The sequence below is a fragment of the Gopherus flavomarginatus genome, chromosome 3 (assembly GCF_025201925.1).
Source record: "Gopherus flavomarginatus isolate rGopFla2 chromosome 3, rGopFla2.mat.asm, whole genome shotgun sequence".
Lineage (NCBI taxonomy): Eukaryota > Metazoa > Chordata > Testudines > Testudinidae > Gopherus > Gopherus flavomarginatus.
In genome coordinates, this window is record NC_066619.1 from 40394582 (window position 1) to 40412311 (window position 17730).

Here is a 17730-nt window from a genome sequence, read left to right on the forward strand (position 1 = left end):
GCAATTTAAAATAAACACTTGCCTCTATTCATACTTCGTGGTACACTTGCTGCCTATGAATTCTTTGAAGGGTGGGGGAAAAGATGGAAAAGGAAATTATTGCCAGTAATTGTTGTTACTTCTCCCATTCCTCCCCTTGGAGGGTATTGGTCATGGTGATGAATACTCCAACTCTTGTTTATTGCTCAGAGATTTTGGAACTAGTTTCTCTATACTGGCCCCAACTTGACAGTCTTATCTCCTTGTTTCTTGATAGCTGGAGCTGTGTAGCTATTACTGTGTTGTAGGGTGCGAAAAGGAAGACAGTGACAGAATTACCTTTAGACACCCTTCTCTTCCAGCCCCTTTCTCAGTATTCTTTAATTCTCTGGAGTTTTGCAGTGAAATAAATAAATGTGGAGGAATTCTCCATTTGTTGTGTAACCGCAGTCACAAAAGTCTGTTTCTGTGTTACAGGAAAATAGTGGATTCTGGAAAGCATTGTTTTCATTTAGATGTTTAAATCAGTCATGTCACTATAAAGAATCATCTCCGATCCAATTCTAGAGATTTTAAAGATAGCACAGGAAGTTGCATTAATATGTAGAAACATGTTAGAGGCTTAATTCTGCACTGCTTAGTTGGAGATTTTGTGCGTCTAGCTGATAAGGAGGACGACAGGCAGTGCCTGGGAAGCATACTCTGCATTGAATGCGCTACTGTGAAGTTGCCTAGAAACAGGAGTAAGGCCTAAGAGGGGAACAGGTTGTTAAGAAACTTGTTTATATAGGGAGTACTACACTTGAGTTTATGTACTCAAACATGTCCATTATCTTCCCTGGCTCCTTGGTGGCTGTAGCCTCTGCTCACATGTAGGGAGGAATGCAACAACCTTGCGCTCTTTGCTGGTGAAATACTTGCAGCCTCAAGACTTACCTACAAAACACCCACTGAACACAAGCACAGTGGCATTTCTTTCTTTCTTTTTTAAGATAAAGTGAAATCTTTCCGGGCAGCTCTACAAGAGGAGGAACAGGCCAGTAAACAGATCAATCCGAAGAGACCACGTGCCCTTTGAAATGGGCCTCTGCTGCTAATGGATCCCCTGAATCCTTACTGCTGTAACATACAGTTGTTATAAGACGGTGGCTGTAAGAACTCAACTACTTGAAAGTGTAAAAACTTTTGAAGTGTCTGTGGAAATGTCCAGTTTCTCCTTCACCTGAATGACATTTTCAGTTTTGTGTGAAACACTTCATCATTGCTTCTAGACCAGACAGCACAGCACAACCATGCAGGGTTCAGAGCTGTGAAGCACTTTGTTTAAAACTTTTCATTTATTCAAATTGTGAATTTTATGTTTTGGAAATCTTTGCCATTTTTTTTAATAATGAAGTAAAACTGTGGACTTGAAAAACTTCACTATTTCCTTTTAACTATGTTCAATTTTGTTACAAAGACCATCTGTGCAGTTTTAAATTGTTTGCGTGCATGCACACCTCATCAGTGATTGTACATAACTTCTCTTCTAGAGACAGCTGTGCTAACCTATTCCCATTCTGTGCCTTGATGAAGGCTACTTGACCCTAAATGTCCTTTCTGAAGCACAGCCTTAATAAATGACATTCCTTATTTGTCAATGTAAATTACTTTTATTGTGTGTACATCTTTAATGTGTGTGTCCCCCGCCCCCCTTTTTTGTTGTTGTTGGTGACTAGTTCATTTCACAGGATGTACAACAGCTGGACATTCCATCCTCGTAGAAATCTGGAATCATGATTTATTTGAATACCATAAAAATGGTTATAAAATGCTAACATTTTCTTTGTAAAGAACAATATAAATTTGTTGATGTATAATAAAAGGTAACATTTAAGTATGGAGGAGAGTTGTATGTTAGAATAATACAGATATACAGTATATGTAAGTGTGATAAATGCTGTCTAGAATAAAGGTGCAATCTGATCTCTACATATGGGTAGGACTAAAAGTTCAGGGATCCAGTGACTAGCATAAACAAAATATCTTTTCACAGACTATTTAAAAATTTGGCTTCTGATGCATGACAACTTACATGTGCATTAACTGTAGTTTGCAGATAGTTTGTCTGGAGTAGTACTGTTGCTTTAAAGAAAGTAGCTAATGCATATTTTTCCCTTTGTACAGTGCTAGCAGCTGAAAAGTGGGGTGAATCTGTATCATTTTGGATTTGCACAATAGGCTGCACAAACTCTACATAATGCAATATAAATCCCCCAGGTACCTGAAGTTTCACAAATAGCACCATGTGTATCCAGCACTTTTTAGGTGGTGGCTTGAGTTATTTCTGCCAGTCAGTGTCCGAAAGAAAGAGAGAAAAAAAACAAACTCCTTTTATGTAAGAACTTTTTGTCAGACAATTGTAGCCCTCTCTGAGTTCTCCCTGTTTCCAGGACAGATTCTAAGCGTTAATATCAGCAGACCCTAGGAATGGTTTTAAACTTTGTTTTTAGAACACAAGCCCATTTATGCTGGGACTGAAGGGAAATAAAGGGAAGGCAATGAAAAGAGAGCTAAATGAGCCAGAGATTTTCAGCATTTAATGTTTAACTCCCATCGGAAGGTAGGCTATGGGAGACCCTTGTTGCATCATGGTAAAAAGCTCCTATCTGTAAACATGAAAGCTGAAAAAGCAATGTAGATTTTACATAATGTGTTTAATAAATTAAACAATGAAACATCAATTAGAGATGAGAATTTACTTCTATGAAACTTGCATTTACTTTGGGAAGGAGTTTACCTTGTGATCACATCTACTGAAATTAGATGTATGAGATTTAAAAAAAAAATCATACTTAAAAGGCACATGGTGCGAGAGTGGGTGTTTGTTTTAGTGTAATAACCATCCTGTACAGGCTCAAATTGTTTCAGACTTCAGTCCTTAAACAGCTATATCAAAATGTACTGATCTTTCACTGCATTCATCTAAGAATGCAATCCATCAAAAAAAATTAAGAGGAAACTATTAAATAACTAAGTAAAACTAGCAAAAGTGTTTCTGTTCATAGTAACTGATGATGCAGGTTAAAAGCATTCCCTGCTGCTTAAATCAAAAGCTTTAATTAAAATGATCTGAATTGATAAGTCTAAATCTCACTTTCCTCAAGGTTTGAGCCATATCATATAGAAGATTTATATACAAGTCAAGATAATGTGGGTGGCGTTCCTTTAGCAAGTCACAACCTTTTTGTCTACCTCTGAAGAGTTTTGTGATACATACAGTGCTTCAAGATCCTTTGAAATGTGTAATCTAAATGTGATTCATTATGGATTATTGCATCAAACTGCAATTAAGAATGGTAGATGCTATTCAGATTTCATGAGAAATTGTGCAGCTAGTTTAAGTATGAATCTGCTGTATTTTAGATATGCCTGCTCCTATCAATGTCCAATTTTTAAAATAATCGTGTAAAATACATTTTACTTTCATCACTGCTGATGAGAGATTATTCTTAGCTACATATTTCACTGCCTAGTTCTTGCCTCCCATACTATGCCTCACATCACAGAAGAAGTCATGTGAGTTAATGGAAAGGAAAGAAGTATGATCACTTACATATTTCCACTTTAGGGAGAGTAGCTTCTTCGGAACATTCTGCTATAATGGACAGCCAGTGATGTTATCTTTATGTGGTAAACTCATTCTCCAAAAGGTGATACGCTTAAGCCGACTTCAAGTGGATGTTTATAGAAGGAAATCAGGACACTTGCTGATCTGAGGTTTTAAAAGAGTAGGATACCACACCAATTAAGGCTAATTGTCTTAGCTTGCATAGAGGGAAGTTAGAGAATAGAGTCTAAATCCTACCAACGTGTCTGAGGTAAAACCTTAGTTTTTACTGACATTTCCCCCTCTCCCACCCCACCAAAAAAATAAATGGGACCAGTGCTGCTGCTATTCCAGTCAGCTACTGGCTGCAGATTGGTCTGTCAAGCCAGGGTTTGCTAGTTTTGTATAGATTGCTTATTTTCTGCATGCTGGGAGAAGAGGGCTGTCATGTTAGCCTAAGGTGAATAGAGGCTCTCCTTGTCCAGACTCTGAAGCAATACTTACTTACTTAACCTTATGATAGAGTGAGACATGCTTGTTCCTTGTAAGATGCTGTGTACCAACACTGTTCCAGGCCTGAAGACCACCACCAGCTGTTGCATTTACAGATTTTGCACTTAAGACCATCAACCAACTCCAGAGCTGGCCGGGGGGGGCAAGTGGGCAATTTGCCCCAGGCCCTGCAGGGGCCCCCACGAGAATATAATATTCTATTGTATTGCAACTTTTTTTTTAATGGAAGGGGCCCCTTAAATTGCTTTGCCCCCGACTCCCTGAATCCTCTGGGCAGTCCTGACCAACTCATTGGCAGGGGGAAAAGGGTGTTGTGTTATAGAATCTGTGTACCTAGGCTGATCTAGCTTTGCCTACCACTCCTCTAAGCATGGGCAATTAGCACAAGAGCATTTACTCTGTCTTTAGCTGCTACTTAATGGTGTGACCCTGTTGCCTATAACCTATAATTCAAACTATGAGCAAAGATTCAGTTTTAGAACTAGGAAATGTTAATGAAACTTACAAAAGGTATTTTCATATTTAACAAAAATGAAATAATGCAGCTAGCATTATAACAGAAGTTTACTGCCTATATTCAATGTTAAAAATGTAAAGTGAGATGCAAGGGGGAAAATTATACAAGAAACAGCCTCTCCTGCTTGCCTGGAATAGTAACCTGGTAATATCTGATATATAGCAATCTTCAGTACTGTACAACTGCCTAAAATTGAGATAAATATTTAAGTATATGGATCTCTATTGAGACTAGATATAGACAGGTTATAGTTTTTAATGTATGCAGTTTTTAGTGAAAAGCCAGTGCCGTTACTGCACATCCTAGGGTTATTTGTATAAGAAAGCGGTATGGACAGTGTGGTGATCTGTTTCCAGGTCTGCCACTGACATTTAACCTGTGCTCAGTTACAATCTGTGAAATAAGAGAATACTGCTTACCCAGCCCTATAAAGGACTTTGAGGTCTATAACAGATGGTGTACTGAAGTAAGTGTACAGTATGGTTAAGGCAGTTTAAGAAAGTTTAAAGGCACTGTATAATGTCAAACTGCATTGTTACTGAAGATTTTTATGTGAAAATGGTAGTATACTCTTAGCTGCCTCTGAATGCAATTCAGGGTCTAGCAGTAACAGATGTAACTGCAGCTGAAAACAAGTTTGGATATTTAAGAGGACTGTACCAGGCAAAAGAACTGTTCTGTCTTTTTTGAAGCCTACCATTCTCTTGCTATCAGGTTGCACAGACAACATGCCTAAGAGTGTTAACTGCCCCTCCCTCTACAACTAGAGCAGGGGTCAGTAACCTTTCAGAAGTGGTGTGTTGAGTCTTTGTTTATTCACTCTAATTTAAGGTTTGTGTGCCAGTAATACATTAACATTTTTAGAAGGTCTCTTTCCATAAGTCTATAACGCATAACTGAATGATTGTATTAAAGTAAATATGGCTTTTAAAATGTTTAAGCAGCTTTAATTAAGTGCCACTGATAATCAGCTTGCATACTGCAGGTTGCCTACCCCTGATCTAGAACGTATACAGTGGTGATCTGCTCATTCTAGCTGCAATTTCTCCCATAGTCCAGGTCCTGTGCTAGCTACCAGAAAGGAAAGATGGAGATACACACTTCATCTTTTTTTTAAAAAGTTAATTTATTCTAAACTCCCATGAATTGGCATTAGGCCACCAGTCTACAAATAGTTCTGGGGTGGCCAAACAGAGGTTTGAGTTCCATTCTGAATGTTGTAATGGCAGGAGAAGATGCAAAGTCAGGGAGGGAAGGGTTTAATTTGGGGCTTTTGGAGCCATTTCATATCACAGGGTACACTTAAAAGGTGCTCTAATGGGGAAAAAAGGTACATAGCTTTAGTCTGGACAGTTACAATTTTAAAATGCTACACAGTACTTTTACAGCTATTGTCCTCAAATAAGTACTTCTGAGCAGGTATTGCAAAATAGTCATATATACTTTATCTGCTGGTGATTGCTCTCAATGAGAGTTCTTCCTCCTATGACCTTGTTGATGTCACATTTCAGTTCTCCTCAGAGAATGTAAAGTGTTCCCTGTTCAGCCATTTATGAAAAGTGGATGCCTTCTGAATTGAAGCCATGCAGCACTCTGAAAAATTAAAATGGTCAATGTATATCAATTTGTACTTCACACAGTAACACTTACCCACTCCCTTCATCAAGGTAATATTTGAAGTAAGAAGAGAGAAGTCTTAAAATACTGCTTTCTGTTCCAGTCCTTAAGCAACGAGCTGTTAATAGGTTTAGGATAAGGACTAGTAGTGAGCACTCAGCTTTGGAAGTTCAGGACAGCTGTAATTTGAGAGCAACCCTGTCTACTGGTCAGTTTAGCCTTCACTATCCAAAGAACACCACTTGCTTTAGATGGTTACAGCAGCAAGACATGTTGAGTCACTTAGGCCAAGAAGTGGGATTAGTTATAGCAGAAACTACCCTTTTGGGTGTAGCTCCTCTCCACCTGAGTCAATGCCTGATTAGTTGGCCATGTTTCCTAAACAATGAATAGATAACAGTATAGAAAGGAAAACAAGTGAGTACATCCTTGTACTTAAGTGCTCTAGGCGATTTCTTTAACAGACTGTTACATCTGAGTAAACACTGCCTCAAATATTCTGAAGCTACACAGTAAAAGGGGATTTCTACTGCTTACTTTTATGACACACAACAAGGGAACACTAGTCAATATAACAGCTGCAGTTTCAGAATTCTGTAATGTGTCTAGAAACTCAAAGGGAGGCTAAGGGAGAGATGTATAAGACTTCAGGAAAGATGAAAATTAGAGGTAACTTGTCCTACTCTTATAATACAATTTATGGAATTCGATTTTAGGTACTCCAGAATGCTGTAAAGAGCAGTTTAAGCCATATACTGTTTCTTCATACCAAGGGATCAGGATCTTCATCTGTAGTGATAAACTACTTCTCTCAGCCTTATGTAATCCAACTGTCAAGCTCCTTTTCAACACAAATTTGATGAAATGTGTGTTGCTGTTGCCCTCAGCCTGTGTGTGGCATCATCATGTGTAATAATGAGTTTAAGGATTTATAAATAATGCCCCTCACAAAAAACTGAGATAACTGGAGTCTAGGGCAGCAGTTCTCAACCATGGATCTGTGGCCCAAGCGTCTGCGAGCCCGTGCAGGGGGTCTAGAGCCCCATGGCTGAAACCCAATCCCACAAGCCAGGAGCACAGGACTGAAGCCAACAGCAACCCCTTCGAACTGGGAGTGGCATGAGGCTGAAGCCCACAAACTCCTCCCCCTCCGAAGGGAGGTACTGAAGCTGCCCTAGGAGCTCCCCCAATCCATACACAGCCCCTGCTTGCACCCTGAGCTACTCCTCTGCCTGCACACAGCCCCCAGCTACTGCCTCCTGCACCCGGAGCTACCCCCTTGATCCCCCACAGCCCCAGCTAACCCCCTCCCTGCACCCTGAGCAGTTTTCAGACTTTTTGAACTAAGTCCCTGTTTTGAATTATAGTTTTTGGTTGCATCCCCCCCACAGCCCATTCAGGCTGGGTGCCCTCCTGAGTGAGGCTGGGGTGGAGGCTGCACTCGCTCTCTGAACCCCGCTGTGAGGAGCTGGCTCGAGCCCCACCAGCTCTTGCCCCCCCCACCCCTTTAGAGGTAAAACTAGGCCCAAGAGTCACCCCCTGGCCTGGAGCCCTGAGTTCCCTTCCCTCCCATTTCCCCGGTAGGCTCCGGTGTTTTTACAGCATGTTGAGGGAGGCACTCGAAGAAAAAGGTTGAGAACCCCTCATCCAGGGTAAGTTTTCAACTAAATACAGCATAAATTTCAATTCCTACTAGTTTAGAACTTTACAACAGACTCAGTCTTGTGTTCAGAATCGCCATTGTTTTCATATTTTCATTATTGGACTTAATATTATCCTAGACTACTAGCGTTAAAGAGTGTACTAAGAGGTAGTTTCCCCTATATTTACAGTAATGTCCTCACTGGATCTAACATGTCAATAGTTCGACATCTCATATCAAAAGAGATGAATGTTCGAGATATCACTACTTTTTCCTGAATCCAACCCGATACCAATCCGTTAGTTTTATATGAGAGATGTGCCTGCATTCTTAGAAGAGAGCACAGTAAGTGTTTCAAGTATGAAGGGAATTCAGAGAGCATGAGTTTACCTAATGAAGTCATCTATATCCATTGAGCGCGCCCGTTTTTCTGAGAAACCTGTATTTTTTAGAACCATCTGTATTTTCTCTGCAATTCTGAAGTTTTCTGGTATTTCCTGTCAATGTAAGTTGCAATACAGATAAGTTATTTCTTCAACACTAACGATTTTTAAAAGCTTGTTCATTCCACAAGTCTTCAGGTATCCATGCACCATGGCCAAGCTTTGATGTATAGCAAAGTGACTGACCATTCCAGATGAAAAATGCTTTAAAGAATAAAAATTCAGGTTGCTGTTTTCTAGTCAAGATATACACAAACTGTCCAACAAGCCTGGGTTTTATAGGACTGTCCTGCTTTGATACACAAGCCCCCAGCTGAAGCAGGGCCTGCCCCATGTGACTGGCTGGACTAGGCTCCCTGCTCCAGGCACTGTGACCTGGCCCCTGCTGTCCATGTTTGCAACACTGCTTAGGTTTGGCCTGGCCCCCAGCAGGGATGGGGGTGGCAAATTTGAGTGAGTGGCCTTGCAACTTGGTGCACAGGATTGCAACACCACTCACTCATATTTGGCCCAGGTGGGCTAAACCTGAGCAGTGTTGCAACCCATGTGCCAGGGTCCAAGTCACAGTATAGGCCAGCCAGCCCTGCAGAACAGGAGCTGCCACTAAAGAGCAACCTGCTTTGCACTCACCCTGCAATTCCCCTCCTGCCTTGCGCAGGGGACAGGATCCATCCCGTCCCCTCAACCTGTCCTCTCAGTCCCCGGAGGCAGTATCCAACCTACTTTAGCTACTTTGAATGTTGGGAGGTATGTATATACCTGAGAAAGAAGCAGGAACCATGTCTACCTCTACATTCATTCAGCACCTAGATCAGAGGTTCTGGTGCTACTAGAATATAAATCTATATATTTTTTTTGCTTGCATCTTTGGCTATGTCTACGCTTAGCGTGCAGAGTACAAGCACTACACATGCAGTTACAAGCAACAGCAAAAGGCAAGCTGCATCCACACTTATCACTACAGGGTGTAGCTATGTGTAGCAGAAAAAGACTTCAGCTGTGGAGAGGCAGCGGGGAACTCCTAGGGCCTTTTCCTGCTGTCTGTACCCACTGGAACCTTTCACTGTGGTGGGGACACTACAACACTAAAATAACAGTGTAGATGTGGGAAGCACTGCTTGGGCATGTAGAATGCGCGAGTAGGGCACTCTAGTCGCCTAAGTCGTGCCTCACCAGCTACACTGCTATTTGTACCTGTGCTGGCCAGGCATGCACTGTCTGTACTCTATGTGCTACTTTAAGTGCAGATATAACTTTTCTGTGCCAAGCATGCAGGTGTTGATTAGGTAGCCTGGATCTGATTTTAAGTGTCCAAAAGGGAAAACCCCACCCATCGAGCACTATGCTAGTTCTAGTTTTATTACCACTTAAACCTGCTGGAAGCTCATCTCAACCTCTTTTAAAGTTGAGCACATCCACACTGAATTTTGCAAAAGATGCTGGCTCCTGTATGTTTGTGCTGATACCTCAAACCCCAAGGTGGTTATGCTATTATACATTTAAACTATTACAGACAAAGTATATTAGTCACCAGTGACAATAAAACCTGGAAATTCAGCTTGATTTACCCTCACTTAGTTGTACCAAAAAAAAAAAAAAAAGAAAAAAGCTAAATATTAGCTTAAAAACAACTATCCCTGCCCCAAACAACTGAGGTCCAGTGTAATTTTAAACAAAAACCTTATTTATCTGGTTCTTTAAAATACAGAATCTTGCACTGTTTAGTGCAATAGACAGACTAAAAACGTGGAGCGAAGAGGTTCAAATACAAAAGAATGTGGCCCAGCTTAACTTCATACCCTCCCTTAAAACAATATTAAACTACTGAAATATTAAGCAATTACATTGAAGACATTTAAAATTATGGATATTATATTGATCCTGATACAGCCATCTTGCCAACTAGACAAACACTGAATCCTAGGTTAAGTCAACTAATCATTGTCAGACAAGCCCCCTGAAATTCTACACCTCTTCTTCTTGCCATCAGGAAGAAGAAAATCAGGATAAAAACGAGTGGATAAATGTTTTAGATAATGTAGTTATTTTTCTAGACTACTTAGGTTCTACAGCTACCTAATTAAAAAGCCGTTGATTTTATATCAATGGTTGGCTCTATATGCACAATGAGAAGATTATAAAGTATTAAGAGAAATTTATTTTTGAATAATGTATATCCCCAGAGCAAATTGGAAGTTTTGATGCAGCACCATGCAAGTTAGAAAGACTAAAGAACTGGACAGCATAGTGAATGCCACATTAGCCAGTGGAACTACTGTATATTTTGAATGAAAAAGCACTTTAGATGTTAAGCACAATTCTATACATAACAGATTGCTGTAGCTCAAGTTAGCCCGACTCACCATTCTCTTCTAAGGATCAGGAATAGATCTTATTAAAAGAGTTAAATAATTTTTAAAAAAAATGGATCAATGTATGCCTGGTTTCTAGATTTCTATAAACAACTTCGAACTCACTGCAGATGATTCACTAGAAATATTTTCAAATAGAAGCCGTGTCAATGGTTTTATACTATGCCAAATTCTGAGCAGCCCTTAGGTGGGGAGGAGAGTAAATTACACCCCTGGAGACATCAATGGAATCTCAATATATCCTTTGTTTCTAAATTCTCATGTAAACCTTCATTATAGTTTAGAAGAGCTTAGAATTCTGTTTATTTTAGATATTCTGTTATTCTAAAGGTACTCTTAGGTAATGTTTGTTCTGATAGGTTTTAACTTCTGCATGAAAGTTTTTTGTACCGTCTTGCTTTTTTTGAATTTTACATCTCATAGTTAGCTTACCTTGTATGTTACACGTAACACATTAAAAAGGAAAACCATTCTACTTACAATATTATGTATAGAACAGTGAATTCGATAATTCTGATCCAGCAGCTGCTGTACTGCACTTGATCTGAAAGTGAGTCAATACAGTGAGTCAACCATTGATATAGAAGTCTAACTATATCTGCAGTGAAACCTGTTTTTTTTAAAAAAAAAGTTGTGACATGAGTGGCTGTTCAGAGGTTTTTATAATAAAGATGAAGCACCTGTACTGAACACATTGGGTGATCTCTTAAGGCAGCTGCCTATTTGGCATGTAAAGGTTTCACTGTATAAGATTTCCATGATCACAGTGTAAACCAGGGGCAGGCAACCTATGGCGGCACACAAGCTGATTTTCAGTGCCACTCACGCTGCCTGGGTCCTGGCCACCAGTCTGGGAGGCTCTGCATTTTACATTTAATTTTAAATGAAGCTTCTAAAACATTTAAAAAACCTTATTTACTTTACAGACAACAATAGTTTAGTTATATATTATAGACTTATAGAAAGAGACCTTCTAAAAATGTTAATGTGTTACTGGCACACGAAACCTTAAAATTAGAGTGAATAAATGAAGACTCGGCACACCACTGCTGAAAGGTTGCTGACCCCTGATGTAAACTGTCTAGCCTTGCACTATGGGGATGCCTGAATGGTCTTACTAATATGGTTGTTGAAGCAAGGCTTGCTACAGAACTAGATTGGAGGATTGCTAGGCATTTTTGTAGGCAAAACAAGCAATTAGATAAACTCTTAAAATTTGAAAAAACCCTCTAATAGAAGTAACTTACTTAAATGCTGCAGAGAGTGTCTTGTTTTTCCTGACAAAGGCTATCCTTACTAGACCATCCCATTCCTGAAAACACAAAATGCACAACATTTGCCTGAAGCAATACACTGCTGCTAATAACCAGGCCAGACTATCTACTATTAATTTCATGACAGCACAATGACAAAGAGGTAAATCTTAGTAATAGCACAACACTGCTCAGTCCTGTACAATATAGTACAAATTGACAAGCTAAATACTTCACTGGCAAAGGTGGGCAGGCATTACTGAACTGCCAACTGGACAATCACTCAGATATCTAGATAGCTAGAAGTCATATGGATGAAGAACATCTGGCTGAACTTGGGCAAAACTGGGATGATATGTAAAAAAGGGAAACACCTTCATAACTGTCTAGAGTAATACTGCCCTGGAGTGTCGATCTTCAGCAAGAGTGCACAGTTTCCGAGTCCTAAAGGACTCTTCTTTGCTCTTGATCAACTAAATACTGCCAACAGTCATAAATGTCTTTTAAGCACTCTGAGGTCTATAGATGGAAAGTGCTACAAAAGAACTAGGTATTATCACCACCAGCTGCTGGCAGGAGCTTTTACCTTTCAGTCTGAGACAAACCTAACCACAGCGATCCTGGCCTGTGTCACTTCCAGGGAAGGAACAGGAGAGTTTTGAGGTAAGTTGAGTTTGAACTGCTGCTGGGGCATCCAGATAATGTTGGAAAGATTCAGATGAGAGTCTGATCAAGAAGGGGAGAGGTACAATGGAGACACAAGGATTGTCTAGTGCAATGATGTTCAACCTGTGGTCTGCAGGCCCCTGAGGGTCTGCAGATTACGTCTAAGATTTCCAAAGGGGTCCATACCTCCAGCTAAAATTTTTTTAGGAGTCTACAAATGGAAAAAGGTTGAAAACCACTGGTCTAGTCTATTGATATGATGGAGTTAGGCCTATATAAACTGTTTTTAAAAAACGCTTTAACACTGCTAATGTAGGTTACATGAGCTGTACTGTGTTGCTTTTACACCATTTGAAAGAGCATACAGAATGAAACATCGAACAGTACTATTATTCAGTTATTTTATTGGATATGGTCTGCAGTATTTGAATCTTACCTGAAAATTAATAGGTGGTGGAGGGTTCTTTGGCTCTATTCTGACAACACTGGATTCAACTTTGGGTGGAGGCCTGAAATTATTCTTTCCAACCTGTTAATCATTAAAAATTAGGTAACTCTCTCAAATAGCAGGAAGCAAATGTTCACATTCTTGAGAAAGCCTCCTCATTCTGACACACATTCCTACGTTAGTTATAGATGTAGTTTCACTTACTTTCATTAGATGATCCACACGGGCTAATAACTGAGTGTTAATTGAGAGTCTGCAGTATAGTTTATTCCCTGGTTTAGCAACCAAACGAAGAGCAAATTCTCTCTGAAACATAAGTATTGCACACCTGAGACGTAAAGAAATGAAAACATGAGTGCTGTATCACAAATAGTTTATTCATAGATGCTCTATTACTTGTAGATTATTGGCTTTTTATTTTAAAGGCAAACAGAGATGTGTCATACACTCATATTAGACAACCTTGGCCCTGATGTAAGTCAGGCACAACTATAGCAAACCCACTATAGCACCTGCTTACCCTTGGTCTGAACCTGGCTATTTGTACCTAGTGGTTAGAAGGAAAGTAAGAGAATTTAGTCTCAGTCTTACATGTATGACCTATGTGAAATAATTCCACCTGCTTATACCTCTCATTCTGGACCTCTGAAAGCCAGAGGTTTCCTCTCAAATGAACTTTCCCAAGTAAAATTGTTAAAATAGTAAGTTAACAGCTTCCACTGATTTTAGTTGTTTTTTGGTATTTCACTAAGTTAAAAAAGTGCTGATCACCAACCTTGCATTGTTCATGACAAGTTTGCTGACTGCTAATAGGCATACTGGTACTTAATGTCACTAATTAGTACTGCAGCAACGAGCCTGAATCTGCAGAACTGCCAAGTTAGAATAAAAGTAAGCTATTTGCATTTCAAAACTGATCTAATTTTAGAAAAAGAAATAGTAAAAGTAGATACCACCGCTAGTCCTTCATTTCCAGTCAATGGCATCAGCAGAAGCAGTACTCCAGTTCAAGTTAAAGTTAAACTATCAGCAAGAGCACTTAAGCAAGCTACACAACCATATATTAAACATACAGTTGCTTTGATCTCCCTGGAGACACCCCACCACCCTCCAGCCCAAATCTGCTCTACTTCTCCATAACTTTTTAGACACTCTGCTTAGGCCTGGGGTTGTCCTTTCCAGAATAAGCAGGAGCAAACTCCTATTTACTTTAGCGGGAGCAGCACTTGGTTATGCCACGTCTCAAATTCGTTCTAGGTGTTTAACACTTCGGCACTGGTAATGGCCATGGGGAGTACTATACTGATGAGAGTTCTTGACTAGTGGTTTGCAGGGCTGATATCTTTAACAATAATCCCAAATCAGATGTTTTGTAAAATTAGCCTTTGTTTTGCATTAGATAATCCAGAGAGTCTTGTCTATATACCTGAAAAAGGGTCTATGCAGCAACAGCTTGAAAACAAAAGGTGAAGAAATCTAGGGAAAGAGTAACACTGTTAGTATTTCCTCTCTAAGCAAGTACCATCAAAAATTCATGTAAACTGTTATTCCACTGCAATTGCTTTGCCCCTACCTGATAAGGCAAGTTAGCTACACATGTATCAAAGAACGGTAAGTCAGTTTTCAACACATCTCCAACCTTTATTTCTAGTTTGTTTGCTATGCATCTAGGGATGGAAAAAACACATACTTATTACCTTAGAAATGCACATTTCTAAAGAGGTCAGGCCCCTAAAATGCAGTGGAGCTATTTCCAGTGTTAGTACTTACGTGCCCTGGACTCTCTTCTGAAGTTCACCCACAAGTCGTGGGTCAAGTTCACAGGCAATTACCTGAAAACAAAGAGTTCTATTTGCAACTGTAACCAAATCAGAACTATGAATAGACTTCTTGCTCTTATCTCAGAGTAAGAATAGCTTTTGTTACAGACATTTTTAAAAAGCTTACATTAGGATATGCACATTTTCTATCACAAAAGTATCAGACTATATTAAAATTTCAGAAGGATAACAAGGCCATTGAAGAGAACTACACATGTAAAGCACAACTCTTTACCTGTTGGTAAAGATCCAACACTACTGCATTAACATTTGATAGATTAAAATTACATTGAGTATCTGATTGTCAAATATTCTTAGCTTCACTTTAAAAGCACCATTCTTACTCTATCAGTGGAGTTGTACAGAGAGAAGGACATGAACACCCAGAAAGGAATAGATACATTATTTTCCCCTCCATTTGAATAGAGAAGTTGGACACTTTTTCATTTGTTCATCTGCTAAGTAGCAGTTTGTTCAGTGAAAAATCAAGATGAATTTTTCCCAACTCATTCTTACCTTTTTTACTTTCTCTAGCATTTTTACTGTCAGGTTACCAGTTCCAGGTCCTACTTCAAGAACAACATCGGTGGGCCGTAAGGCAGCCTAAGAACAAATGAGATCAAATGAGGAAACCAATAATAATAAAATAATAATAATAATAATTAACAACAACAATATTGCAAAGTAATTTTAACTAGGTATTCTATGTGCAGACATTAATGGAGCTGATCCTGTATATGGTTAATAGATTTGGAGAACTTGTTTTCAAGGCAAAGGCAAAGTTGCCCAACAGTTTAACTTTTAATTGCATGCAACCTTTTGAAATTGTAGCCATTAGGTAATCATATCTGTGTGTGCACACAAAACCCTCCGTGTAACTTTGGCTCCACTTAAGACAATGGGAGCTTTGCCACTGACTTCACCTGGATTTTACCCAGGGCCATTCTGAAGGAAGAGAGAAAGCACTTAGAAAATCTTTCACCAACTGTACATCTTGAATTAATATCTCTTTAAAGGTATGAGAAGCCAGGAAGGGATTAAGCACCTCAGACTTACACAGTATCCAACTTTAAGTAGTGCTATAAATTGTTTACAAGCATTTACCTTAAAAGATTTTGAGACAGAACATTTGAATGAAATTCTTATGACAGCTATTTTATTTAGTTAGGTCCAGTTATTACCAACCTTCTCTATAATGCTGTTAACAATGAGGGGATTTTTCAGGATGTGCTGGCCAATTCCAGTATTAAACATGATACCTAAAATAAGGTATAACGAAGACAGTTATATCGCTATCGTTAAAAATATCACAGTTCTTTTGGTACAGCAAACTAGATTTTATACTTCTAAAGCAATGAGTCACATTCTTTTACTGGAACTAGACCACTTTACCAGTCTAACACCTGGTCTACACCTAAAACTTAGGTCCACCTAGCTACACGGCTCAGGGCTCTGAAATAGCTCATGCCTTGTGTGACACAGTTAGGTTCATCTAACCCCCACTATAGATGCAGCTAATATGACAGAAAGTTGCTACCTCTCAAAGAGATGGATTACCCACACTGACTGAAAAACCTCTTCCCACTGTGTATGTGTGCTACAGCTGCAATTGTGCCTCTGTAGTGTAAACACAAGAATGGCCATACTGGGTCCAGCCCACAGTCCATCAAGTGCAGTATTCTATCTCCTGACAGTGGGGAATTCCAGGTATCACATTCTAAGACATTAACTATAACAACCATTGCCTCTCTTTCCATTAACCTGTGGTAGTACACTGATCCCCTTGGAGTATACAAAGCCCTTGTGATTGTAAAGGCTGGCACTTAGGAGTAGTGACATTCCAGAAGCAGGGGAGCCCACAGCTGGAAATATCATTATTAGTGATATTGGGAACAACAAATGTAAAACAATAAGAAAATTATTAGTGACACTGTACTCAGGTTAAAGCAATACATTACACATCAACACTACTGCTTGGATCCTAAAACCACAACTACTTTTTTCACTATTGCATTTAGATAGAGCTCTTTTAGGATAGGGATCTTGTCTTTTTACACAGCTGTATATTAGTAATAAAAGGGGAGTGACAACAGCATGCTCGCCAGTATACAAGCACAAGCCAGGAGCTCTCATGAACTAGGAAACTTGGCGTGAATTAAACGCAAAACATCGCAGCCCTAATACATGCAATACCCGTACCGAAGCTCAATGCTTGGAGTGAAGGCCATCATCCAACGGGCTTGCAAAAGAAGCATGTTCTAAGGCATTCTTAAAACAAGCAGAGCCTGCACTAGCCCGGCCAGGGCTCCGTAGCAGAGCCCGCGGCTTCATCAGCTTTCACTAGGGACACCGAAGAGGGACGACTGCAGCCGCCAGACCGCTCGAGGCTCCTGCTGGGCTTTGCCTCCCAGCGCACAGCTCCATCCCGCAGCCGAGACGGGAAGGATACGGCAGCGCCTCCAAGAGACCAGAGCTCCTGAGGGCCGCCGGGACTCCGATGGCGGCGCGCCTGCTGAGAGCGTCACAGGGAGCGAGTGACGGCCCCACAGCGGCTCCTTTGCGCCCACCCGTCGGGGGTCCCCTTTCCCCAAGCGGCACCCAGCGCTGCCTGTGGGGCGGAGAGCAGCGGCACACGCCAGCCCTGGGCCAGTCCCTCTGCGCCCGAACGGGTCTAGGGAGTGCGGCCTCTCCCGCCGGGCCCGCGCACTCACCTGGGCCCGAGCCCGGGCCCGGGCCCCCACGGCGCTGCTGCCTGCACCGCTTCTCCGCCTTGGCTTTCGGCATGGCGGCGCCTGGCGAACCGCGGAGACACGCGCACCTCACGACACAGGAGGAAGCCGGGATAGTATTGTCGCGTTTGGATGACGTAGG

At 40.5% G+C, this 17730-nt stretch overlaps 3 protein-coding genes across 11 annotated transcripts in view; 2 read left to right on the forward strand and 1 right to left on the reverse strand.

Moving 5' to 3' along the window:
- The window catches only part of KIF2A (kinesin family member 2A), an 86363-nt gene extending 83661 nt beyond the window's left edge, over window positions 1-2702 (forward strand). For all 5 annotated transcript variants that reach the window (XM_050946939.1, XM_050946940.1, XM_050946943.1 and 2 more), the window contains one exon: window positions 972-2702. In XM_050946939.1, the coding sequence (XP_050802896.1) occupies window positions 972-1057 (86 nt within the window). In that variant the 3' untranslated portion in view covers window positions 1058-2702. The remainder of the gene's footprint in view (window positions 1-971) is intronic.
- Window positions 2614-17711, reverse strand: DIMT1 (DIM1 rRNA methyltransferase and ribosome maturation factor). Of its 5 annotated transcripts, none has more exons than XM_050947100.1 (12): window positions 17571-17711; window positions 16045-16118; window positions 15376-15462; window positions 14810-14871; window positions 14613-14706; window positions 14466-14515; window positions 13244-13367; window positions 13028-13120; window positions 11920-11984; window positions 11153-11216; window positions 8248-8354; window positions 2614-6191 (listed from the first exon to the last, which is right to left on the reverse strand). In XM_050947100.1, the coding sequence occupies exons 1-12, from the start codon at window positions 17641-17643 to the stop codon at window positions 6149-6151; spliced, it is 936 nt and encodes a 311-aa protein (XP_050803057.1). In that variant the 5' UTR covers window positions 17644-17711; the 3' UTR covers window positions 2614-6148. The 5 variants fall into 5 exon arrangements, 4 of the variants coding, with proteins under 4 accessions (XP_050803057.1, XP_050803058.1, XP_050803059.1 ...); XM_050947101.1 differs by lacking the exon at window positions 17571-17711 and adding an exon at window positions 17059-17346; XR_007773529.1 differs by lacking the exon at window positions 11153-11216 and having other exon boundaries at window positions 17571-17709.
- The window catches only part of IPO11 (importin 11), a 250522-nt gene continuing 250463 nt past the window's right edge, over window positions 17672-17730 (forward strand). Inside the window, exon 1 of the mRNA XM_050946896.1 lies at window positions 17672-17729. The gene's annotated coding sequence lies outside the window, so the exon portion shown is untranslated. The remainder of the gene's footprint in view (window position 17730) is intronic.

Coding starts and splice junctions, on each gene's coding strand:
- DIMT1 (XM_050947100.1), bottom strand. CDS start 17,643: ATGCCGAAAGCCAAGGCGGAGAAGCGGTGCAGGCAGCAGCGCCGTGGG. Junction 16,119..17,570: donor GGGCCCGGGCTCGGGCCCAG/GTGAGTGCGCGG, acceptor ACCTTATTTTAG/GTATCATGTTTAATACTGGA. Junction 11,985..13,027: donor CACCACCTATTAATTTTCAG/GTAAGATTCAAA, acceptor TTGTGTTTTCAG/GAATGGGATGGTCTAGTAAG.